The 26425-nt window shown below is 39.4% G+C and overlaps 1 protein-coding gene across 11 annotated transcripts in view; it reads left to right on the top strand.

Annotated features, from left to right (window-relative positions):
• Positions 1 to 26425, top strand: part of ABI3BP (ABI family member 3 binding protein) — a 146737-nt gene that overhangs the window by 71934 nt on the left and 48378 nt on the right. For 9 of the 11 annotated variants that reach the window (XM_069021582.1, XM_069021575.1, XM_069021572.1 and 6 more), the window contains 15 exons: positions 9625 to 9690; positions 11199 to 11258; positions 11639 to 11704; positions 12627 to 12701; positions 13783 to 13857; positions 14771 to 14845; positions 15684 to 15761; positions 16307 to 16381; positions 17446 to 17511; positions 18718 to 18798; positions 21790 to 21858; positions 23367 to 23414; positions 23894 to 23968; positions 25531 to 25578; positions 26098 to 26172. In XM_069021582.1, coding sequence (XP_068877683.1) covers positions 9625 to 9690; positions 11199 to 11258; positions 11639 to 11704; positions 12627 to 12701; positions 13783 to 13857; positions 14771 to 14845; positions 15684 to 15761; positions 16307 to 16381; positions 17446 to 17511; positions 18718 to 18798; positions 21790 to 21858; positions 23367 to 23414; positions 23894 to 23968; positions 25531 to 25578; positions 26098 to 26172 — 1032 coding nt within the window. The remainder of the gene's footprint in view (positions 1 to 9624; positions 9691 to 11198; positions 11259 to 11638; positions 11705 to 12626; positions 12702 to 13782; positions 13858 to 14770; positions 14846 to 15683; positions 15762 to 16306; positions 16382 to 17445; positions 17512 to 18717; positions 18799 to 21789; positions 21859 to 23366; positions 23415 to 23893; positions 23969 to 25530; positions 25579 to 26097; positions 26173 to 26425) is intronic. The other 2 variants (XM_069021521.1, XM_069021557.1) reach the window with 2 other exon arrangements.

Here is a 26425-nt window from a genome sequence, read left to right as displayed (position 1 = left end):
ATTTGCAACAAACTGATCTTGACCAGATACTTCTATTGTAGATCTGATGCTTTCAAACACCCTTGAAACCTATTATACCAGACCCCAGTGAAATTAAACTGGTGGAATGATGGTATTTTATTGACATTAAATTAATTACACCTAATAATATATAATAATTTTTTTTTTCCTGTTCTTTCTTGTCAGTATTTTTTCTTTAGGCTTCTTCAATTTCTCAATTCATAAAATAAGCTAACTTACCAATACCTTGCAAAATGAGACACTGAACAAATGCAGTTTTATCAATGCTCGAAATTCTTTTTCGTTTAGTGTCCCTGCAAGAAGAAATATTTAATTTCCATTCAGTAATGACAATTTCATCCAAAGTCTATTTCAAGTTGTTGCCAAGACTCTCTTGCAGCAAAAAGTAGTTTACATTTAGTTTTCATCGCATTGACACTTGTTGCCTTTTTTCTGCTGTGAACACATTTTCTTCTAAGTCTAAAAGGGAAGCCTGTTAAAGAACAGTTTTGTATCAGTCACTGCTTGATCAGGAGCTAGAAAGCATTCTTGGTACAAAGTGCAAAAAGACTGATCTTTTGCACCAACTTGTATGAATTTCTTCTTTCTGTTGGTGTAATTTAAACTTCACAAAGTGTTCAAGAACAAGACTATTCTTAGGAGTTCTGTCTAGCATCAGATACTGAATCTTCTTGTCACCATATTGGGCCATGTGTCTTTCTCTTTATTCACCCAATACAGAAAAGACTTTGAAGTGTGCAGTATCTTGCTTGTGTTTGCAGTGACATCATCCTGAACAACACAGCTTTGTGTGTTTGCTATCCCAGCAACAGTCAGATTCCTCGGCACTTTAAATCCAGATTTTCTGTGCAGCTCTTAATGAAACACAGACAGTTTCACAATTCATGTCTAATGTATCTGGAGTCACGGAAATACCATCAGCTCAGTCTATTATTGGCATTTCTTACAAACTGAGTGTTCTTGAATTATCAGAAGGGTTCCCAGTGTGCTTTTGGTGAAATGTTGATTTGAACTCCTTTACTTTGGGGATAAGAACAACTGCAAGATAAAAAAAATCTGCATTGGGTACTACTTTTGTTTACAGCAATATATATGATGTTTAGAATACTGGATTACGGTTTTCTTTCCAAATCTGGAGTTCACTTCTACAGTACTCATCAGCAGTATTACCCATGATTGCCACTAACCAATTATGTACTACTTAATGTAGTAGAATTTTACTATGACATACTGTGGGGCTTGTAACCAAGCTTTAACTTCTCTGCTATATGCAATGTATCCTGATACAGATAGCTACTGTATTACTTCAAGTCTGTCCTGGGTTGAGGTGTATTCTATTACCATCCTCATGAGCTGTTGAAATCAGGTGGGGCAGTGTTTCCTTGCCTCCTCCCCCCAGACTATCTTTCTGTTAATGGCCCATCATTGTCCTGCTGCATGACTCAGAGATAACTCCCTCCGGACTATCTTCTGTTAACGAGCCTAATCAACACCTGGCCTCATGACTCATTACCTCATTGTGAGATGCTCCACCCAGAGGGAGGAACCAAGCATCCCATCATGGATATAACTGGGACTCTGAGCATCAAAGGGACGGGCTCCACTGGATTTCCAGAGGACAGGAGCTACACAGCCACCGCTGGACTTTCTGAGGAAGAGCAGACCCCTTCTACTACAGGATCACCACTTCAGAGGATTGCAGCCACCATTCCACCAGACTGCTACCACTACCCTGCCTAATAGGGATTCAGGTTGTATCTTGGCTCTGTCAGTGTTTTCTTTTACTTTCTTTTCCTTTTCTTTAATTTCCATTAAATTGTTATTCTGACTTGGTGCCTCTCACTGGTTTATTTTCAAACTAGCACATAATTTGGCGCCCAACGTGGGGCCTGCTCTGAGAGAAAGTCAGAATTACAATTTTGTATTCACCATGGTGCTCAGCTTGTCTGCATGGGTACTGTATCTTGCTCTCTATATCTTTCCTCACATGGGGAACTACCTGCCTGTAGTATTACTCCTGTTAAAACCAGGGAATGGTATGAGAATTGCTTTAATGGTTTATTATGTCTATAGCATAATAACCTGCGAGGCGATGAATGCCATTCGGAAAATATACTCCATTTTGTTTGGCTGTCCTAGTCTGGGCTCCTATTTCTGGGATCTCCTCAACAATCGCACCCAGCCCCTGGTGGGAGGAGTAGAGAGTGGTTTCTTCCAGCCTTTCAGGCCAGGCACAGCAGTTTTTGAAAATATTGAACGCCCTCTGGATGTCAAAGATAGCATAAACTTGCTGTCAGTTCTGCTTTGTCTTCTCTGTACAGCCTGCACCATGTACACCATGCTCAGAATCAGAGCTATGGCACAGCATCCTCAGGATGAGGGAGGGAAGAAGAGCAGAGCAACAAACACCATGTCTGCACAGACTGTCGCAGAGAAGAAAGAAACCAAATGCAAAACAACAGCGTCCATGTCTACGCAGACTGACACAAAGGAAAAAGGAACCAAACGCAAAGCAACAGTGTCCATCTCTACGCAGACTGACACAGAGGAGAAAGAAACCAAATGCAAAACGACAGCATCCATGTCTACGCAGACTGACACAGAGGAGAAAGAAGCCAGACGCAAGACAACAGCGCCCATGTCTACGCAGACTGACACAGAGGAGAAAGGAACCAAAAGCACTGTCAGCATCCCCACGCAAACCATCACTGAACCAGAACAGCCTAAACCGATTGCAGTTGCCCCCGTGCAGAAGAAGAAATCAAAAAGCAAGTCAGTCCGCATAGTGACTGACGAGGATGCAGCAGGACCTTCACACCCAGCAGAAGAGGCAGAGCCAGAGATCATCACTCGGTCACTATCCCTGGGTGAGCTGCGTGACCTGCGGAGGGAATTCACACGCCAGACGAATGAGTCCATCCTGACCTGGCTGCTCCGCATCTGGGACGCTGCAGCCAATGACACTATTCTAGACGGAAGTGAGGCCAGGCAACTGGGATCTCTGTCCCGGGATGTGGTCATTGACCAGGGGATCGGGAGAACCCAAGAAACCCTCAGCCTCTGGCGGCGACTGCTTACAAGTGTCAGGGACAGGTACCTTTGTAAAGAAGACCTCCAGGTACACCAAGGAAAATGGAGCACAATGGAACAAGGTATCCGGTGCCTGAGGGAATTGGCTGTGCTGGAGATCATTTTCTCAGAAGATGAGAGATTTCCTAAGAGCCCAGATGGTGTCCAGTGCACATCACAGATGTGGTTGAGGTTCGCACGCCTTGGACCAGAGATATACTCCCGTTACCTGGCAACGCTGCAATGGAGGGAAGGCGAGGACAGGGTGGGCGTCTTGGTGAACAAGCTGAGGATTTACGAGGACACTGTCACAGCCCCATTTCGCACCCATGTCTCATCCGTGGAAACAAGTCTTTTGGCTGAGCAAGTCCGGAGCTTGGTTGAAGAAGGCCATCAGAAATTGAAAAAGGAGCTTAAGGAAGAGATTTATCACATCTCGCCAGAACCAACAAGAGTCTCTGCCATTAGGAGCCGGCGCCCCCCAACCAGGGAGAGAGGATACACGCCACGAGGTAATCTCTGGTTTTTCCTTCAGGAACATGGAGAAGACATGAGTAAGTGGCATGGAAAACCCACCTCCTCCTTAGCAGCCAGGGTACGTGAACTAAAAAGAGGGACAACTACCACAAGAAGCGCATCTAGAGTCAACATTGCTCCGGTCTCTCGCACACAGAACTCCAGACGGTACCAGAATGACAGTATGACTGATCCTCTTGAAGGGACCTCAGGAACATACTCACCGGAAGGGAGCAACATGCACCAGAACCAGGAATAGAGGGGCCCTGCCTCTAGCCAGGTAGAGGAAAGGGATAATCGGGTCTTTTGGACTGTGTGGGTCCGATGGCCTGGCACAGCTGACCCACAAAAATACACGGCTTTGGTTGACACAGGCGCTCAATGTACTCTGATGCCATCAAGGTATGTGGGAGCAGAACCCATTTCTATTTGTGGGGTGACAGGAGGATCCCAGCAGCTGACTGTACTGGAAGCTGAAGTGAGTTTAACTGGGAACGAGTGGCAGAAACACCCCATCGTGACTGGCCCGGAGGCCCCGTGCATTCTCGGCATAGACTATCTCAGAAATGGATATTTCAAGGACCCAAAAGGACATCGTTGGGCTTTTGGGATAGCTGCTGTGGAGACAGAAGATATCAGACAACTGAGTACATTGCCTGGCCTCTCAGATGACCCGTCTGCCGTGGGACTGCTAAGAGTTGAAGAACAACAGGTACCAATCGCCACAGCAACAGTACACCGTCGGCAATACCGCACCGACAGAGACTCTGTGGTTCCCGTCCATGAGATGATTCGTAAACTGGAGAGCCAAGGGGTGGTCAGCAAGGCCCGTTCACCTTTCAACAGCCCTATATGGCCAGTGCGTAAGTCCAACGGGGAATGGAGACTGACAGTGGATTACCGTGGCCTGAATGAAGTCACACCACCATTGAGCGCTGCTGTGCCGGACATGTTGGAACTTCAGTACGAGCTGGAGTCCAAAGCAGCGAAGTGGTACTCCACTATTGACATTGCCAACGCCTTCTTCTCCATTCCTTTGGCAGCAGAATGCAGGCCCCAGTTTGCTTTCACTTGGAGGGGTGTGCAATACACCTGGAACCGACTGCCCCAGGGGTGGAAGCACAGTCCCACCATTTGCCATGGACTGATCCAAACTGCACTGGAAAAGGGTGAGGCCCCAGAACATCTGCAATACATCGACGACATCATTGTGTGGGGAAACACAGCAAAGGAAGTATTTGAGAAAGGAGAGAAAATCATCCAGATTCTCCTGGAAGCTGGCTTTGCCATCAAAAGGAGCAAAGTCAAGGGACCTGCCCAAGAGATCCAGTTCCTGGGAGTAAAGTGGCAAGATGGACGACGTCAGATTCCCACCGAGGTCGTCAACAAGATCACTGCGATGTCTCCACCGACCAGTAAGAAGGAAACACAAGCTTTCCTAGGCGCCATAGGTTTTTGGAGAATGCACATTCCTGAGTACAGCCAGATTGTGAGCCCTCTCTACCTGGTTACCCGCAAGAAGAACGATTTCCACTGGGGCCCTGAACAGCAGCAAGCCTTCGCCCAGATCAAACAGGAAATCGCTCATGCGGTAGCCCTTGGCCCAGTCAGGACAGGACCAGAGGTGAAGAATGTGCTCTACTCTGCAGCCGGGAGCCATGGTCTGTCCTGGAGCCTCTGGCAGAAGGTGCCTGGTGAGACTCGTGGCCGACCACTGGGATTCTGGAGCCGAAGCTACAGAGGATCTGAAGCTAACTACACTCCCACAGAGAAGGAAATCTTGGCCGCCTATGAAGGAGTCCAAGCTGCCTCGGAGGTAATCGGCACAGAGGCACAACTCCTCCTGGCACCCCGACTACCAGTGCTGGGGTGGATGTTCAAGGGAAAGGTTCCTGCCATGCATCACGCCACCGACACCACATGGAGCAAATGGATTGCTCTCATCACACAGCGTGCCCGTATTGGAAACCCGAATCGCCCTGGGATTCTGGAAATTATAACAAACTGGCCTGAAGGTGAGACTTTTGGATTATCTTCTGAAGAAGAGGAAGAGCAAGTGACTCGTGCTGAGGAAGCCCCACCATATAATGAGCTACCGGAGACTGAAAGACGTTATGCCCTCTTCACTGATGGTTCCTGCCGAATTGTAGGCACTAACAGGAAGTGGAAAGCTGCAGTATGGAGCCCCACACGGCAAGTTGCACAAGCTACCGAGGGACAAGGTGGATCGAGTCAGGTTGCAGAGCTTAAAGCCGTCCAGCTGGCTTTGGATATTGCTGAACGAGAGAAGTGGCCGAGGCTTTATCTCTACACCGACTCGTGGATGGTAGCTAACGCTCTGTGGGGATGGCTGGTTCGCTGGAGAAAAGCCAACTGGCAGCGCAGAGGGAAACCCATCTGGGCCGCTGAGATTTGGCAGGACATAGCCGCCCGAGTAGAGAAGCTGACCGTGAAGGTTCGACACGTGGATGCGCACGTACCCAAGAGTCGGGCTAATGAAGAACATCGCAACAACGAGCAGGTGGACCGAGCTGCCAAGGTGAAAGTATCACAGGTGGATCTGGACTGGCAGCACAAGGGAGAATTATTCCTAGCTCGTTGGGCCCATGATGCCTCTGGTCATCAGGGGAGAGATGCAACATACCAATGGGCCCGTGACCGAGGGGTGGACCTTACCATGGACAGCATCTCACAGGTCATCCACAGTTGTGAGACCTGTGCTGCAATCAAACAGGCCAAGCGGGTGAAGCCTCTGTGGTACGGTGGACGATGGTCAAAGTACAGGTATGGGGAAGCCTGGCAAGTTGATTACATCACCCTTCCCCAAACTCGCCAAGGCAAGCGCTACGTGTTGACCATGGTTGAAGCAACCACTGGATGGCTGGAGACCTACCCTGTGCCTCATGCTACAGCCCGGAACACCATCTTGGGCCTGGAAAAGCAAGTCCTGTGGAGACATGGCACCCCGGACAGGATCGAGTCAGACAACGGGACTCATTTTAAGAACAGCCTCATCAACACCTGGGCCAGAGAACACGGTATCGAATGGATATATCACATTCCTTATCATGCACCAGCTGCCGGAAAAGTTGAACGCTGCAATGGACTACTTAAAACCACCCTAAAGGCACTTGGTGGGGGGACCTTCAAAAATTGGGAAGCGAACTTAGCGAAGGCTACCTGGATGGTCAATACGCGAGGGTCCATCAATCGAGCTGGTCCTGCCGAGTCTGAACCCTTGCACACAGTGGATGGAGATAGAGTCCCTGTGGTACACCTGAGAGGTATTTTAGGAAAGACTGTTTGGATTAATCCCACCTCAGGCAAAGGCAAACCCATCCGTGGGATTGTCTTTGCTCAAGGACCTGGTTGCACTTGGTGGGTAATGCAAAAAGATGGGGAAACCCGTTGTGTACCACAGGGAGACCTAATCTTAGGTGAGAACGGTGTGTAGGGTTTCATTGTATATATATATATATATATATGTATGTGTGTTTAGAGTTTAAGAAGGTATTGATTTGGGATGATGTAGATGGTAATAGAATAAGGGGTGGATAATGTCCTGGGTTGAGGTGTATTCTATTACCATCCTCATGAGCTGTTGAAATCAGGTGGGGCAGTGTTTCCTTGCCTCCTCCCCCCAGACTATCTTTCTGTTAATGGCCCATCATTGTCCTGCTGCATGACTCAGAGATAACTCCCTCCGGACTATCTTCTGTTAACGAGCCTAATCAACACCTGGCCTCATGACTCATTACCTCATTGTGAGATGCTCCACCCAGAGGGAGGAACCAAGCATCCCATCATGGATATAACTGGGACTCTGAGCATCAAAGGGACGGGCTCCACTGGATTTCCAGAGGACAGGAGCTACACAGCCACCGCTGGACTTTCTGAGGAAGAGCAGACCCCTTCTACTACAGGATCACCACTTCAGAGGATTGCAGCCACCATTCCACCAGACTGCTACCACTACCCTGCCTAATAGGGATTCAGGTTGTATCTTGGCTCTGTCAGTGTTTTCTTTTACTTTCTTTTCCTTTTCTTTAATTTCCATTAAATTGTTATTCTGACTTGGTGCCTCTCACTGGTTTATTTTCAAACTAGCACAAAGTCATACCCTTTTTTATTTTTTATTTACTTTGTTATTACTGAAGTGTATTTCTGTGGTTATTGGTATTTAAGACATCGTCCGGGTCAGTTACAACGTTGGGGGCAGAGAAAGATGTGTGCAGGAAATTCTTTGTGGATTTATCTTCTATTTATTGTCCATGTTCAGTTGTGGTTTTAAAACACCTTAATGGTTGTTCGAGCTGTAAATCCTTAATTTTCATTGCATATTCAAACATATTTCTCATTAAGAAGGACTCTCCAGCTACGACGAAAATCCTGTTGGGGAGATGAAAGGTAGCACAGTGAGCACTGCAAACCCAAGTTCAGGGTTTGGGGTTTTTTAAACAGCTTCAGACTTGATAGTCTAGGTATATCTAAAAAAAAAAATTGTTTATTTAGGGAGATAAAAATTTGTCAGCTTTCTGCATGTTTCCTAAATGATCAAGCCAACTTCTTTCATATTTTTCTTCTTCTATAGGAGAAATTTAATGCTGAATAGAGGAACTCTCCTTTTCTTCTCTTGGTTATACTCTGAATCATGTCTTCTATTGCAGACCTCTGTAGATATTTGTAAATGCTCTATAGTATCCCCCTGTACACTAAGTAGGTACTTCCATTTATATTTGCCATCTTAACAGCTATACTGAACACTTCTTTAAACCAGTGGTAGCAAAGGCACAGACATTCAAAACATGTATTTTTGAAACTTATTATTCCCATTTTTCAGCAAACAAAATAAAGATGGAGAGGACAGTACATAGCCCTGTGCCACAGGGAAATGTGTACAATGAGAAGGGAGAAATGCCTGAAACTCTTTCAATCCATCCCCTGACAATCTACCCCACAAACTTTTGGTGCATCTTTGAAGGATTTTATTTGCTATGACTGGTGGAGTCTAACAGAATTCTTTCAGAACAAAAACTCCATGCTTGAAATGTTCTCTCTGTTTGTCCATCAAATTCATACTCTTCTACTTTTCCTGTAATGTGTTCTTGCAAGTGTGTTGACAGTTCCCAAACTTTTGATTCCATTTTCTGAGATAAGCTGTTTGAATTTGCTCTATGCTTTTATAAGAAACCTTTTTTTTCAATAATATTTTCTTAGACAAGAGAGGGGATTTTTATTGTGATCTTTGCATTCACTGTTGTCATTTGCATATCTGTTCACTAATTACTGGACAGTAACTGTGACTCTTCTTGTAGCTTATCTTGTCTTCCAGTGTGGATATGAGATTCTGTCTGTTCAAAGTACTTCATACCTCTTCAGAATGAAAACTTGTAAATTAATCAAGCTATTCTAGTAGAGATTCATACAGATTTTGGTTAAATAAGCACGAGTTCATTTTCATCTACCAGTTTGCCCAAATCTTGATGGAAATCTTTATTTATCTTTATTATGCATTTTTCAGCAGAGAATCTATTGTTTCCCTTTTTTTTCCCCAGACATCTATTAGTTTAGACCCAAAGTTCATATTTTTAAGTGTGGTAAAGTATGCAATAATCAGAGCTAGTTAATTGTTTTGAGATTAAATATAAGGTGGATAGTATCTTTGATGCGAGCAGAAGTTCTGGCTATATATTCCTTGACTATTTTGCAATTTTTAGTTGGAAAATATTTGATGCCTGGAAAGGACTATGGAATGTGTCATATACTGCAGTTAAAAGGCAGCTCTGGAGCATCGTGACTGCCATTATTGTGCAAAAGGAGCAGTGTTTTGCTAGTGGCTGGGGGTTTGTGGTAATACCAAGTGACTATAACTTGATGTAGGATTTATTTAGTAGAAGGAGTATACATGAGAAACCACAATTTAAATATTGACTTATTTGGGTGTGATCAAAATAATGTTTTCATATGCATAGAAAGACTGCCATAACATCTCAAGATAGTTTCCATCTCTAATCTTAGCTCTCCCAAGACCAGTTCTGGAGGCCACATCTTTTCCTTTCCTGAAAACCATGAGGACAGTGCTGGGTAAACAATGATTCCATCCTAATTTCTATCATTTCACAATAGTTAAATAAGAAAAACTGTATTTTAAAATCTTGTCAAAAAGTTTCAGTTTTTTTACTGATAGTGGCAATGCCAAATCTTTCAGCAAGATGGTCAGTCATTTATGTAAATGATGAGATACTTAATTATTAGGCTTCTCAATTACTCTTCTTAATTTTCTGCTCTATAGGCTTAGTTCACTAAAAGATTAACTATCTGTATACTACACTAATTCAACTAAGTCACCCTGATTTTAATGTGGAATAACCTTGTAATGAATGCAAATAGTTATGCAAAAGAGCTGAGTGTAATATGGGCTTTATTTACACAGTTCTGTACTGACACTGCTTTAAAAAAAAGTTCATCTCTATTTCTGAAGCCAGTTCTCTGGTTTAATCTTGGTTTCTCAGAAACCAAATCTGAAATCTATTTCTCCTTACCTTGCAAGCCAAGGAACAGTGGAGGGTATAAAAAGTTAGTTTGATTTTGTTCTTTTTGCTTGCCATCACTTGACATAATTTTCAGTTGCTTTGAGCAATATCTGTGGTTTGTTAATGCACTTTAATACACTTGCCATATTAATGACATGGTTATGATGTCTGAACATATGCTTTTCTTTATCACTTGAAAAATCAGTTTTGAAGGGACTGGTGACAAAAATAATTTGTCACCGAATTCCCACGTGATTCTATGTGTATTTGTTATTTTTAAAATTCTTTCTAGAATGAAATATCCCAATATGGCAGAAACAAAATTTTATATCCTCTTGCTGATGTGGATTTTTTAGCATACAGAACTTATTTGTGTCTTTTTGAATGACAACTGAAGTTCAAGCTTGATGAATAAGTGTGTTAATCATTGGCTTAGAGAGTAACTGTAAGGAAGAATAGGAATTTTCATATTTCACAGGGAATCGCAAGGCCTTGCATGTGAATTATGAGAACTTATGTATTTGATTATATGTAAAAACAAGAATAGTGAAAACAGTAAGAAAATACTTATTTGAAAAAATTATTGAACTTTTAAGAAAGGTTGAAGTTATGACTGAATACTGATAGCACGATGTGAAGTTTATTCCTTCATGCTAGAATAATTAGTAATTGGTATTTGCAGCTACTTGCGTTGGAGACATACCCAGCACTTGTGATGCGGAATTTTGAATTCTAAGATGAGCCTTGGCTCATGTTCTCTCTGCAATTACTGTTGGTTTTGCATCTTTCAAACATGTGTAAGGAGTGGCTTGGTGAATTGGATCTTTAGGCATTTTTCTGCTGATGTAGAGCCATTTAGCTACTGAGGCTCAGGGAGTATTGTGTTAGTTGCAACCACAGCACGACACTTGCCTGCGGGTTTGAGTCACAAGGTACTGCCAGGAAAGGGCACGTGTGGCCCTAAATACAGACATTTAGGGCACTGTGAGCTGGTGCTGCTTGTGCTGCTGTGGCAAGGCTGAGTGGAGATCTCAAGACCATTTCTGTGTCTGACCGTAGCAACCGAGAGACCAGTCCTGGAATCGACCTCGTCTGCTTCACGGGAAACCACAAGGATGGGTAAATAGCCAGCGATTCCCTGCTTCACTGCTTACTTTGGCAATGCTCTCCTCTGCAGTGATGAGCCTGTTCAGATGTGCTGGTGTCCCAAAAAGTGGGTCAGTGATGTGGCTGGACCCTTATGGCTTCTTGCTAAAAATTATTCTACCTGTAAATTTTCTGCAGCCATTTCTGGGGAACCGTTTCTAGGTTTCCTCTCGTGGCTTGGCTGCCAATGCCAGTTGAAAGGCAGCACTGTGCCACCATGGGGAGTGATGCTGTGACATGGTAGCCTGGCCCAAGCAGGATGGGGTTCCCTTCTTTATAACTCTGTCTTGATGTGACCTGTGTGACAGCAGCCTGTCTGAGGACCTGAAGACGGTTTTTGTGTTTGATCTTAGCTACTCGAAGACCAAGGCCGAAGTCCACCACTCCTTCCTCCCTGGCAACTCAACAAACTGTGATGGGTAACTAGCAACAGCCTTCTTTTCCCACTGTCTCCCATCCCTTTCACTTCCCATCACACCTCCTACCCCAAACCACCTGGCATCCTTGTCATCTTCCATGGAGAGAACAAAGCACCTGCCACACTGGTTCTGCAATTCTGTTGTTTGATCCCACGCTTTTTCCATGGCTGATGAGCATTTTCTGCAGGAAGCATGTGACATCCTGCAGAGACACCACGTTGTTGCACCTGGCCTTCAGCTCCATTTCCCTGCTTCTTTGTGTGTGGGTAGCGGGCCTTGCTTTCTCTGACGCATTCAAATATGACAGCGTTCCTAAGAGACCAATCCCAGCTGGGCTGGCACAAGAGGACACGCCTTTCCATTGCCATCACCTGGAAGTGGGAACGCTCTGCTCTGCTGCTGCTTTTGCGGCCACGTTCAGGTTTTAAGATCGAAACCTCATTTCAGCTTTTGGTGAATCATGGGGTATTTCTTCACAGCTGGAGACACTAGCAGCCTTTGTCAGTAATGATATGTCTTGCAGTTATGGCAGCAATGCAAGATGGGAATTGTCCCAAGAGATATTGTTGTGCTTTTAGCCAATCTCCTACTTCTCTTGGGCCTGGATTGCAGTAAAGCTTAAGCGTAGAGATGAAAGGGCCCATATGTGCAAAGCCATATTTAATTCTGGCATTGGCTGTGGCAATTCCACATTTCTTGTAATGTGATCTCTTCTTCATATTTCTTCTAACCGCTTCTTCATCATTTTCATCACCAGTGCATCTTCACACATTTATGTTAGCAAATCCATGGCATGTTCATTTGAGATGTTTTCTTTTCCGAAATCCCTAGTTTCTCAGTAATCTATTGAAAACTGTTCTGTCTATAGGTTCTGATGATACCAAAAAAATGTTTTGGTTTGGTTTTGTTTTGTTTTTTCCAGCTTCACTGGACTCTAATCATATTAGTTTCCTGTCCCAAACTTCTGCATCTGCAGAAATACCAAAAATAAAGACTGGTAAATTGTATTTATGATACTTCCATTTCTTAGTATTTGGTTTTGCATCAAGGATGTTACAGTTAGAGGTTGTTTGCTCTGATTGCTTGGTGTTTGAAGCAGAACTTTGTTTGCAGTGTCAGATAGTTAGGCTCTATAATTACATGGTGATATTTTGTGGTATAGGATCAAATACAAACTAAACCAAGGAATTAATTTTTATTTTGTGTGGTTTTAATCTGTTGAGTAGATTAGGACCAATAGCACCAATAGCTAGATGGATACATTATCAGTTATAAAGATATGTTTTTGACTGGGGCATTTCACTATGGGGGATTTTCTGGTAGCCATATCATACACATTATTTTGCAGGTTTCTCTATTCATATGACTTTTTTTCAAGTTGTGTTACTATTTAACCTTGAAACTTTTATTACTGGGGTCATAGGTATTCAAGATTACATTTCTGTTCATTGCAATGCTACGAATGTGCAAGAGATAAGAAGGAAAATTATCCTAAACCTGGCAGTCAATATTTCAGTATTGTTTCAGATCTTCTGCCTCACTCCCTGTCTCTTCAATGTATCACAAAAGTTGTGTTACTTTATATTATGTCAATGAGATAAAATACCGCAAATGACAAATTGTGTGATGTATAGTATGTTAAAATGCATAATTCAAAATACTGGCATTTGCTGTATAGAAACAACCAAAGCTTTGGCAATAGAAATACCTGGTTGTACAAATTCATATTTGCATGCATTTAAAGTACATAATGTCTCTTTCTCTGGGTGCAGGTGAAGGCAAAAGCACAGGTTTTTTCATGTTACCTGTGCACAGATCAATTGACTCCTGTTGATAAATCTGCTTTTAGGGGGACTGCAGTTCCTGTCAGGATGTGTCTCTTAGGTGCATGTGACATCTTCAAAACTTTGAGGTTTTGTTGCTTTCTTTTCAAGTCGGAAATTTATGAAACTCCATTGTAGTAGTGTTGGCATCTTGCAAAGCAATGTAAAGCAATCTTTCTTTTTCTGATTTTTGCCCCCCTTGCTTTGTCTGCATCAATATGAATCCATATCAGGGATATTTACATTTTTCCACAGTTACAAGTTCAGCTGACCTGGAAAAATCTATGCCTCCACTTTCCAGAACACCTCATGTGCTAACAACAACTGCGGGTAATAAGAACTCATTCGTTTTTCAGTTAAACCCCTTTTGGTGTTGGACAGCCATTTTTGAAATTTTATTAAGCCTAGATATTTTGATCATCATGTGGTGTGAGTCATGATCATTAAAAGCATCCTTTTTTACACGACAACTTTTGCTTTCTGCTGAGATGCTCACCTGGTAGTGTTTCTGAACTCACATTCATTTCTCAAAAAGCTTCTAGGGTTATCTTGAGATATACTTACATGAGGTAAACCTGGTTGAATACTACTACTAATGACTAAATCTTAATAAGAATTCTAAAATTACTCGTTTTCTTACAAGCCTAATTGTTATATGCTCAGAGAGAACATATGTTTTTGTACCGTAGATTGCCTTGCCAGCATAGGAAGCTGTTTCCTTACTATTTCTTTGCTGCTTTGTGATTTTTTTTACTTTATTTTACCCTTGTTTTTCATGAGTGTACATGTACACAGATTATATGACACTAAAATTCACTAAAAAAATATTGACACAAAACAAAGCACTGAAGAGAACTAAGGCAGGTGCTTTGTTTTCAGGGAAATATACTTGCAGTGCTTTTTAGTTTTTATAGATTTTTTTAAGTGCTTTATCTTTATTATTGTGGTGTTAGAAGTTTGTATCTTTGTATTTTCTGGGTCGCTTTAAACTGGGTGGACCATGTGATCCAAAGCAATATTAGCTTTGGTTGGCTAACACTTTAGTTTTAGTTCTCATTTCAAACACTAGCTTCAGCTCACACTCTAAACCAGTACTGCTCCATTCCTGAGGTAAGGTGTGCTTATGGTGAAGTGCAAATTAGGTGTGGTATAACCTATCGCATTTTTTGGTTGTTTTTCTATGACCAAAAAAAGCTGTGTGTAGAATTAATATCATAGATAATGTGACTTGGTTTTTTTATAGTTTTCAGTGGTGTTCAGCCTGTACTTTCAAGTCCTGTGGCCCCTAGTAAGCCTGAAATAGCAGATGCTGGACCAGGTACAATAATCTCTGCGTAGTTCTTAATTCAGTAGCTCAAGCCATGCTCTAAAACTCAACTGAAATGAATATACTGCTGTTATTTTCAGTGCACATTTGGATTAACCCCTTACAGCTGATTTCAAGTTTATGTTGCTGCTAATGGTTGAACTTGGTGTTTTCTCACAGTTACAATGCATATGGCAGCCCACAGTCACATGATTCAGTATTTTGAAAAATAGGCCACATAGATAATTGAGAAAACAGTATTTGTACAGCAGTTCTGATGAAAACACTGTGATGTGAACTGTAGTTTTTATGTTATTGTTGTAGCCTCGTTAAAAATGTTAACATTAGTGCATCCTTAACAGCTTCAAATTGGTTAACAGTTACAGACACTCAGTGGTTTTGGACTGAAACCACAGCTGGATCTGTTGTCAGCTTTCTATTCCAAGTTTTATATGTTTAAATGTGTGACTAATTGTTTGTTCAACATGTCCTCTTCATTAAATACTGACATTTGCACAGTACCATCTCCCTTAAGTATTGGACCAAAACTCAAAATGTTCAAAAGCTCCACTTAAAATCTTACTTGGCAGTGATTGAGATCCAGGCCAGTTGCAATGAAGGCAGGAGGAAATAAACATCCAGAACTTTTGCACATCACAGATGCACTGATTTATAGTGACTGAAGTTCTGTGCAGTTCTGAATTTCTCCCTAATGCATACTAAACTGATAAATGTCCAAGCATTAGTGAAATATTTGTTGTTCTTGTAAAAACAAATTGGTTTTGCTTATGAAAGAAGAGTTTCTTCCATTAGCTCTTTGCTCTCTTATGACTGTCATCATTTCTTCCAGCAGCAACAAGTGAATCCATTCTGGAATCTTTCACACCTAAAACTTCCCATCCTTTTCAATGGCCAAGGGTAACATTAGGTAATGTTGTTTTCACCCAGTGAAAAACTCTGTGTTTGTTTTGAGCACTCCATCCCATATGAATGCATTCCTTCCAGCATATCATTTCACATGCATAATCATTCTTTTTCCTGGTCAGAGAGTCTTGTTCTTCCATCATCATTATATTGACTAGTCTTGACATCCCTGTGTATGAGAACAAGGTTCTGGGTGGATTGACTGCCTCAGAGAAGTAAAACTTGTCTCCTGCATGATAAAACACCATCATCCTTTTATTAGTGTTCTATCTCTTTTACTCCCAATGCACACGCATGTGCTGATTGTCTCTGATATGTACAGCTTTCAGAATGGAAATTTTAATTGTTTTGGACTCACAGAATCTTATTTCTGATCAATTCACAGCATTTCAGTATCATCTCCATTCCACACTTCAAAATCTGATTTCATCAGCTGGCTTTGACATTCCATACTGAGTCGTCTCTGATATAAACTTGTGACATGTGCTGTTTGTTGTGGGAAATGCTTGTTAAACAATTTTTGATTGCAAACTGAGCTCTTTCTTTCAGCTCCAAAAGAAATACCACTTATTCCTTCTAAACTGAAACCATCTGCTACCCCAGAAGTACAACATGTGAAACCTGGTAATTGTGCACATCATTTTCATAAGCTGGTATGCAGGGAGATATGTTCTCTAAAAATATCTAAGCAAAAACTTCCTAGAAAGGACAGGAGCTATGCAACACATGAGCATACTGACTAAGTCATCATTCTAAAATTGGTCATTAACTCTCATTAACTTAATAAGAGTTAAGCTCATCGGTTTTATGCATTTGGGTCCAGTGATAAAAATATAAACCAGTTCTCTAGTGTTGTAACCTTTTAAAGGACAGGAATGGAAAAAAAATTTCTGGGTGGCACAAGGGTGTTTGAATATCACTCATATAAGCAATAAATATGATTATTATTTTTATAATCCCCTTTGCCACTCCCCATCTCCCACTTTCACAAAGACACACTATGGCAAAGATGACTTCTTAGCTAGTACCATAGGAACATTATCATTGTGTCATGTATTTTCTGTCTTTTGATCAAAAAAACAGACCTCTCCTAATTTTCTTCTGACATGGGATTAAGGGAAATTAATTTGCCTCCTTTAGTGATTCAAGTACTGGACCAATAAGTATTACGCTGTGGATTATTCAAGACCAAAATGTGTTTGTTATCATGTCTTATAAACAGACAGATCATTAAAAAGCAGGAGCTGCCTTTACTGTCTTAAACCTCTCTTACAATTAACTGCAGGTACTGATTTAGGATTTTCAGCAAAACTTTGGCATTGAGAAGTTTCCTTTCATATAGATTCTCTGGTGTTCATTACAGACTACATTCTTTTCTTCCTCATCTCTCCTTTCTCACTATTCTCCCATAACAGGAGTTTATTTGCTGATTGAGTCAAATACAGGATTAAAAATGTCTTGAGAATGTAAATATGGGGAAGGAGCCTTAGAAGCAGTCTCTCACACAATCATTCAGTGTTCAATTTCATAGGAAACAAAGCTAAAAGGAGTGTAGGGTGTCAGACACAAGAGTAAGGCTTATCTAGACTGAAAAACAACTCCCCTGAACTACTGGAATGATAACACTTTTGGCTTTGTGTTGATACATTACTGATCAGTTCGATTACTCTTGAATTTTTCTTTTCTAGCCCCTAAACCACCACTTCTGGACCCTAAAACTTCTCAGACTCTTGAACGACCAAAAGCAACCCTAGGTAATACATGTTTCTGTAGCTGTTGGTCACTCTTCTTTGCAGTCCAAGCCACAGTTTGTCTTCTGTTACTTCATCTCATAACTTTTGCTTTATTTAATCCATTTCTCTGAAAGAGGACAAGAGCTAGGACATAAGCATTCAGAAATGTTTTCTAAACTTAGGATAAAAAGAAACCAGTTTTTTTACATATAGTTTTGCTAGTTCAATAGTAATAGTTTTATTTTCCATTGTGCTGAGAGATTTTCTACACCAACACACTTTACTTAGAAAACTCACTGGAAATACTTGAAATACCAAGTGTAAAGGTAGTATTCTGGATGTTAATCCCAGAAGTCCCAGTGAAGGGTTCATGTGGCACTAGGTTAACGTGTTAACTCCACTGTTTTATGAATCCTTCTGAATATCATTTTAGCTTGAAAAATATCTCTCAGCCACTTCATGTCTCACTCTGCTCTGTCCTTTCTGCAAACATCAAACACTTTTCCACTGTGTCAATTGCTATGAAACATTTTATTGGAAAGCAGTCTTGTAGCATTGCTTTTTAAAAATGTACAAAGCCACAGACTTATGCCTGAAATGGAGTTTACACTTTATCTGAAGTCAGACCAACAGACAGATTAGCCCATTACAGTTTCAGCCTGTGCATGTTTGGTGGAAAAGGGGTTTCTAGAACTCATTGTTCTTAATTTTTACCATTTACATGATGCTACTTCTATTCTATTAGCAGAATTCAATGACTGCACTTATGAAGCAGTTAGATTTTTTTTTTTAATTGATTCCATGTTTTTCCAGCTGTCTGTCAGTAATTTCTTTACTGTGCCAAAAATGGAGGACATTTTTGCATATTTTGTCTATATATGTCTTCTGCTGGCTTAAAATTGACCTGGTATTCAAAAGGATAAAAAGCATTATTGTTTTATCTCTAAGGTATCTTGAAAAAATTAATTTGCTAACTTAGTGAGAGGAATATTTGGATGTGATTGCAATCTACAATTGCATATTTAAGTGCAATTATTCATTTTTACAGTGAAGAACAAACTGGGATTTTGCTGGGGTAATGAAGTCTTAGGAAGATTTTTGAGAAGCCTCCTTGGCATGTCTGATTTTACCATTTGCTTTTGTTCTCAGTAGCCATTCATTGCCTTATTTGATTTTTTTGTGATACAGTGGAAAGGATAAATTTATGATCCAGTATATTTCTTTCAGCTCCTAAAGAAGCCAAACTCACTACTTCTGCATCTAAACCTAGACCATCTGCCAGACCCCAAAAGCCACGAACTAAACCTGGTAACTAATTTCCATAGCAAACCTTTGTTATCGTGTATCACTTAAGTAGCGCATTTTAGCTTCAATTTTTTCTGTGTGAAGTTCAGCACTTAATCATCAGAAAGGTGAGGAATTCCTCTTCGAGGAATAATATTTTTGTATTGGATCAAAAAAAAGCAAAAAGAAAGAAGCAAAACAAGAAAACTTCTAACTTTTGTATCCCAAGCCACCAACTCACACAGCCTGATAGCAAAGCAAATTGTTTTCTTGGTTTCCAACTTAGTTCAGCATAGGGTCCAGAAAATGCAAATTCTACTGTTTTGCTGATGGTTATAACATCCTACATAGAACCATAGGATTTGTATTGATTCAGTGATCATTAGTTCAAATGTAGACTTACCTGAAACTGTGAAAGTAAGAGTGGAATTTTGCTCTGGAATTCAGTAAAGACATATTTTATTATCCCAAATGAAATAGCACCTTCACACTGAGGTTAAATTTGGTCTATGATGTATGGCAGAGAATAAAACACACCTGGCATTTTCTGGACCTGAAGAATAAATAAATACAGTTGTAAAAATATTTCTAGTGTTACATGGTTTATAATGAAATTAGAAAACTTGAAATTGCTTGAAATTGAATATTGTTTATTGTAAGAATATATTACTCAATGCTGGAAGAGCTCAGACGATTTTATTAAATTCTTTCCAGATTCCCTGCAAATTATTTTTGCTCATAAAAAGAAATTAACTCTCTTCAGAGCAAATTATTCCCTGTGAAGCTTGTTAAAGGAATGGCACATATGACTTGGAATTGTCTCAAAATACTGTGCATAATTAGTTTTTCATGCTGATTACAGCTCCTGCATAATTTTTAGCGTAGGAAATCCAGTATTGTATTACAAGAATCACTACTTTTGTCTCTGCTGTAGATGTCTATGTCTGAATATAGATATGAGTCCTGCATGTTGTTTTTTGAAACAGCAGAGAAAAAGAGCTGCTCATTTGGAAAATGTTGCGTAAATTTATTTTGCACCCTTGGACTGCCAAGATCAAGGTTTTGTCTTGATGTTTCCACACTGAGTGTGTCTACAGCAAGTTTCTATGTGCCTACAAAGAAAATGACATGGTTCCATATTTGTGCACATGCCTCTGGTTTTTCCTTTCCCAGTAGTGGTCTCACAAATCAATCAGGTACAATCCTAAGACAAACTTTTTAATCTTGATACAGTTTGTCATGATCCTCTTGTAAGTAAGTACTTGTGAAATTGGCATGTGTTCTGATTGTCAAATGATTATATTCAGAAAATATTATTTGAGGCATAAAATTTGCAGTGCACGGGGATAAGGTGGCTTTTGGGTAGGTGGCCAAGTGGTCAAAGAGCAGAAGCCTGTCTGTGTTTCAGCGTTACTTGGAAGTTCAGCTTAAATTAGCAACTTATGTCATGATAGTGGTTGTCATCTTTCCTTAGCAGTGAATCAAAATAATGAAGAGTGTGTGCCAAATTCATATTGAAACAATGACTTACTAATAGCTGCCTTCGGGTCAAACAATTAATTTTGGTTCTCATTATTAATATGATTTTTGTGCTGTTTCTGGTAAAGTATTTGTCTTTTTTGGCAGTGGAGAAAAAAAGCTTCATTTAAAAAACCCCAAACATTTAAACAATTTTCAGTTTTTCCAACTAACAGACTGTACATTCTTGCAAAAGTTCACCGTTTCATTCTGTTTCTTGGTATTTGGGTAACTGAATCTGTTACCTGCATAAGAAAAAAGGTTTTGTTGACAATGTGATCATGCCCAGCCATTGTCAACTATTTTGCTGTTGTTAGCATGAATACCTCTCTCTAAACCTTCTCCATTTTTCAGAAAAGGAAATAATAATGAATTTTCTATTGTGCACCCAAAAGCACTGCAACGTTTTCTTTACAGAAAAGTTTTTAAATATCTCCAGGGATTGAGACGCCACAACCTCTCTGGGCATTTACTTAAATCCACATTTGTCCTGAAGAAATTTTGGAGTATTTTGCCTTCTTAGAATAATGGCAATAGTATAAAATACAAAAGCTATCTAAGCTATAAAAAAAAGTCAGTAAAGAAAAGAGGGAAAATTTAGAATTTTGAAATTATTCAGTCTTTTAAATTTAAACACAGTCCACCCAGGTAAACTACCATAAACCTTCATAAACCTTCAATAGAGACTTTTAAATTAAGAATGTGATTTTGTATCTAAACTGACTGAGTTTTGGAAGTGCTAGGTCTCAGATTTTATTGTATTTAAAAATTTTAAGGTAACTTCCTTGGAATAAATGTACTTGTGAGTCTTAAAATGCTTGTGAATTACAATGTGACAAACTGCTAGTATGTCCAAAAATATAGTTTGAGGCATATCATACATCACTTTTTCTTTCCTAATTAAAATCTGTAGGGAAGGATAGAGGCTGAGTCAAAACAGAGTAAACAAAGCAAAATTTGAAGGATAAGCACAAAGATTACTCAATGATTGTAGATGTATTTAGGTGTGAAAATGGACTCTGATAGTACAGAGTCATGCTAATATTAAACAATTTAACCTGCTGGGATCTTCAGCCTTGCTTTCTGTGACTTTACAGTGATTTACACCTGGAGCCTTTCAAATCTATCCTTTGTATCACTATGGGAGAAACCTAGGAAAATCAATAGAAAGATTTACCAAAGAATATTGAATTCTTTGGAACTGTTTCTTTTCAGTGGTCTACAGCCATAAAGAGAAAAAAGAAATTCAGTAAAACAGGAAGATGAAGATTTAGAGAGCTCCTCTGCCAGTATATTCCGGTAGCATAAATAAACTTTTTATCTTCCAAAAGCAGCAAAAGTCACACAGGGTAATTTCAGTAAATTTTTCATTTACTCAGTGTTTCCACTTGAAGAGTTGTGAGGAGGTGGATTATAGTTGGGAAGCAAGAGCAAGTGAGCCATAAAGTAGATACAGATGCACCTGTATTTCTCTTAAGAAAATTCTCTTTATTCCAGCAGCAACCATTCCAGTGTCAGTCACTACTAGGAGTCCCTACACATATGAACGTCCAAAGACTGCAGAGGGTAATGATTATGAGTCATCTTCAGTCATTCTTCTTTTCACTGGTCTGATAATATGTGCAATTGAAAACACCATTTTCTGGAGCCTTCTTGCTTATTCATGTGTGGTCCAAATCCAGCTAATGGAAGTATAATCTTGGTGTTTTATTATTTCTCCCTGTTCCTAGCATGGAGTTGTCTTCTAAAAGATAGGATATCACTTCAAAGGTAGTTACTTAGAAATTTCACTTAGATTAGAAGAAGAAAGAATAATAATTATTTCAATAATAAAGAATTTATGGAATATAGAAATAACAATCAGAAAATAACATTAAAAACTACACACTGCTAAACTATTTTATTATTGGAAGCTGTTTTTCTCTTTGAAAGAACTGACTGATTTTTCAAAGGCAACCTGAAAATAGAAATTAGTGTTTTGTAGAAAAATACTTTGAATTTGAATTCCAAAGGTAACTGATGAGCTTGAATAATGGCAAAGTCTTTGCAAACCAGGCATATGTAGTGAGAACATTTGAAAGATTAGTGACTAGTTTGAGATTTCTGTAGAGTATCTGGCCACTGTCAATAGAAGATAATACTAATTGTTTTGGGGTTTTCCCTTATTTGCAGCAATATTAATACTACAGAATATTATACTGTGAATGTTAATAGACATGTAATAAATACTGTAGTATTAATCCCCTCAATTGCAATCAAAGTTTTATGGTGTTGTTTATTGTGAAGCCTATTTTTAAAATTGGTAGATGCATAAGAGAGTTTGGGAGATAAGTGAGTATGGGTTATAGAAAAGGTTCTATCTTTAGGTGTGTATGTCTGTATGCTATATGCTACTTTACTTGTTAATGCCTTGAGAGGGGAGAATTTATGCATTAGCATTATTTTAGTATATTTTCCTGATTGCCAAGAAATTTTTATAGATTCTGCTACCTCACAATTTTTTTTCCCATTTGGTATAGTTTGTGACAAGGAAAAGGGCATGATATACTGGTTCTATGATCCAAATTGTAAGTGGATATGAGAAAAAACAAGGAGGCTTTATCAATCTAAGTATTTTCAGGTAGCTAATATATACACCTCTACCAGTAGCAGCTTTTTAGTCCTCTGCTTAATTGCTCACTTCAGAGGAAAAATTCAACTGTTTTGTCATGGTCAGCACAGTACTTTCAAGTAGTAACAGAGTTCAGTTTGGGGAGTCCTGACATTATTGTATATCAAGAGTCCGTTGTTGTTGTTAAGTTAAGCTCTGTGATCTCTTCTCTTGCTTGTTCTTGGATTTACTGGTTTATAACCACATATTTTTGCTTCTATTGCCATCAAGTTTGTCCAATAATTTATTTCTTATTTTACCTGTATCATTAAGAACTTTAATTGCCCATGGTTTAAAAGTCAGTTTGAAGTTCCACGTTACTGTGCTGTTGTGTTAGTACCTGCTTTTATTACTTACCACTGGAGTAATTTTAAGTTTTTGGAGTGTGTTCCATACTTACTTTGTCACACTCTTTCTGTTGCAGTCTTGGAACCTATTACACTTAGAATTGAGCCACCAAGGTCACCCATAGGTAATAGTATTTCCTTGGCAAGCTGCCGTGTTTGCTTTATTTCCGTCACAGCAAGTATCACTGAAGTTAATCACCTTATGCCTCAGGATTGTTTCATTTAACTTCATTTTTCTTCTAGGTAATTCTCTTGCTTGGCATTCACAACAGTTGGGTGTATTGCTCTCTTCACAGCTGGAATGTCTCCTTTTTAAAATAAATTATGCTGGCAGCTCTGAATCACCTTTCTCAATAATTATGCTTGTTTGTGCTTGTTCCAGTTTTTATTTTAAACAAGCAAACAAAAATCTGAGCCTCAAGAATGACTAAAATTACACTTTCTTGCTTAGATTGTTGTAAACACATGGAGAGTATTACCTGACTTGCCTACCTCTTTTCTTCTCAGTTGCAGGTGTGAGGTTTCTGTGCTTGTGTGTTCAGCTGGTATCAGACACTAATTACTGTGCAATTTAACCAATTTATCACCACATTTTCTCTTCCAGCTCCCAAGCAGACTCAACGTGTTCCTTCTAAACCTAAAACTTCACCCAAACCTTACATCCCACAAGCCAAAGATGGTAAACTGCTTTGTGATTTTTTCTAGTACAGTTTATTTTGGATTGAAATGTATTTATGAGCAGCTGCTTAATTATCTGAGCCAGTTAAACGTAATGGGGTTCTGTTCTGTACTGCTATGTTCAGCAATTTAGTTGCAGTTTTCAGGAGCAGTAACATTTGCTAGGTAATTTTCACTGGGCAAAAGAATAAACCTCTGCTACTTCAGGGCAAGTGGATGAGAATAGTGTTGTTACACTCAGATTAACCTTGGTAACTAAAGCAAATACCAAGCAATTAAAGTGTGTACTGAGGCTACTTGGGGGGCATAATTCTTTCCAAAGTTGCTTTGCGTTGTTAGAATAAATCTGTTTCCCTTCTAAGCCAAAATTAATTAATTTCATGTCATTATTTATTACTGCATGAGGGACTAAATTGCCCAGTTATACATACATACTTAGTATTTGCTTATAAATATTTATTGGTATTAATGATTCTTTACACTATATTCCAAAATACTGGATTTTTATGTCATTAAATGTGAGAGCAGTTGAATTCAGTGGTGGGCAGAGAAAATTACTTTCTGTCCCATGCTCTCCAGTTGGCAATATCAACAGAAAATTGCAAGGGTCTCAAATATCAACATATGTTATCCTTTGGCAAATGTGAAAAATTTAAGGATAAACACTTTATTGAAGACCTTTAAATTGTAGACATAGTCCAATATTTTTGAAATCTGATGTTAACTATTAGATGTGATTACCTCATGTATTAAACAGTCAAAATCCTTGTCTTCTTATAATTTTTTAACCATGACAGCTGATTATAAAACATTGTTTCCAAATTATACCTTAAAATGCAAATTCTCATCAACTCAATTTTTACCTTTGTGGCCATTTTTCATTGTTATGGTACTCTGGCCTTCTCTGAAATGGTTAATGGTTTTGTCACACAAATCTTAAAAGCTTGTATTGGTCTGTGTTCAAAAAACCAAACAAACAACTTACCATTTCTTTGCAAATCTTTAATATACAGAACTTTTTCTACAGCATCATCCACTTATCTTGTAATTGTCTTAAAAGACCCAAAGAAATTTCTTTCTTTTTTTCAATTATTATCCATACAGAAAAATTGACACAGAGAGGGATACCATCAATTTCACATTCTTATGGCTCTAAATCACTCAGTTTTATTTTAGATCCATTTCAGTCTAGAGCTGAATTATATGATCATGCAATACATCATATAGTGCTTTTTAATAATACAGTATCCTGTAAACAAGCAAGTACTGTCTGATTCCAATTGTGTATATAAACTGCATTTGAAACACACCACCAATGGATGAGATTTGTGTCCCTAAAAAGCTGTTTTCTGAATAACAGACTGATAATATTTGGATATTTCATTGAAGTCTATGGGAGAACAATGCTCACACTATATTGCAGATTACACTGCTTTCTCAGACACTTCTTTTAATACAACTGTTTCTGTATGAGGCAGTATACAAAGTATATATTTCAGAAAGTGGTGCTAATTGTAAGTTTTCAACTTTCAAAACATCTTTTCTCTTTTGTTTCTGATACAGTCCTGGAATCTATAACACTTAGAACTGATCAACTAAAACCAACAATAGGTAATTTTACCTACTGAGTAAATGACCTGGGGACCATCACATTTATCTTTTTTCCCACTATCACAAGCACATCTTCATTGCATTCCACTGCCATAATTTTTTACTATTGAAGTTCATCCTGTAAGGGAGGGTTTGGCGATTTTACACTAACAATTCATAATCATCCTTTTCTGTTTTTTCTCACACAAATGTATTCTTTAAAGTGGAGGGAAGCACCACAATTTACCTTTGACTACTTGTCTCTATACTCAGTTTCTATCATGTGCTGCTTCACCTTTTATACTGTACAACCATATTGGCCTTGTTTTCTATTATCCTGTTACAGAGGTTTTCCATCAGCACTGGGGTTTGTTATGTACCAAGAATTCATATTTCTCCATTACTCAAGCTTTTTGTGCTTCCAAAGGGTCCCAGAAGCATGTGTTCTCTTTTAATATTATGCTTTCTGTGAGTATCAGTTCTCAAAAAATTCTAATAGTTGCTGTAGTTGCTGCTTTTTTTTTGCTTTTTTTTTCCCAGTTCCTAGAGAGCCACAGCATGTTCCTTCCAAACCTAGAACATCACCGAGCCCAGAGGTCCCGCGAACAAAACCTGGTAAGTTCATTGTTTCTTTACCTTCTCATACTGATACGTGTGTCTTATGGATTCTACTGTGATCAGTGGAGCTTCAGATTTTTGTGTATCCCTTGGGCACACATCTTAAAGCATTCCTTGATGGACAAAGTCCAGTGACATGTAGAATTTGTAAGCAACCTGGTAAGTTGAAAATCTATATCTTCAGTTCTTTATTAAATTTTAAGTCACTGCAACATTGGATGTTTTCTGTACAATTCTCAGTGAAAATAAG

The sequence above is a fragment of the Aphelocoma coerulescens genome, chromosome 1 (assembly GCF_041296385.1).
Source record: "Aphelocoma coerulescens isolate FSJ_1873_10779 chromosome 1, UR_Acoe_1.0, whole genome shotgun sequence".
Lineage (NCBI taxonomy): Eukaryota > Metazoa > Chordata > Aves > Passeriformes > Corvidae > Aphelocoma > Aphelocoma coerulescens.
The sequence above is the reverse complement of the archived record's forward strand: the minus strand, read 5'-3'. Positions and strand labels throughout refer to the sequence as shown.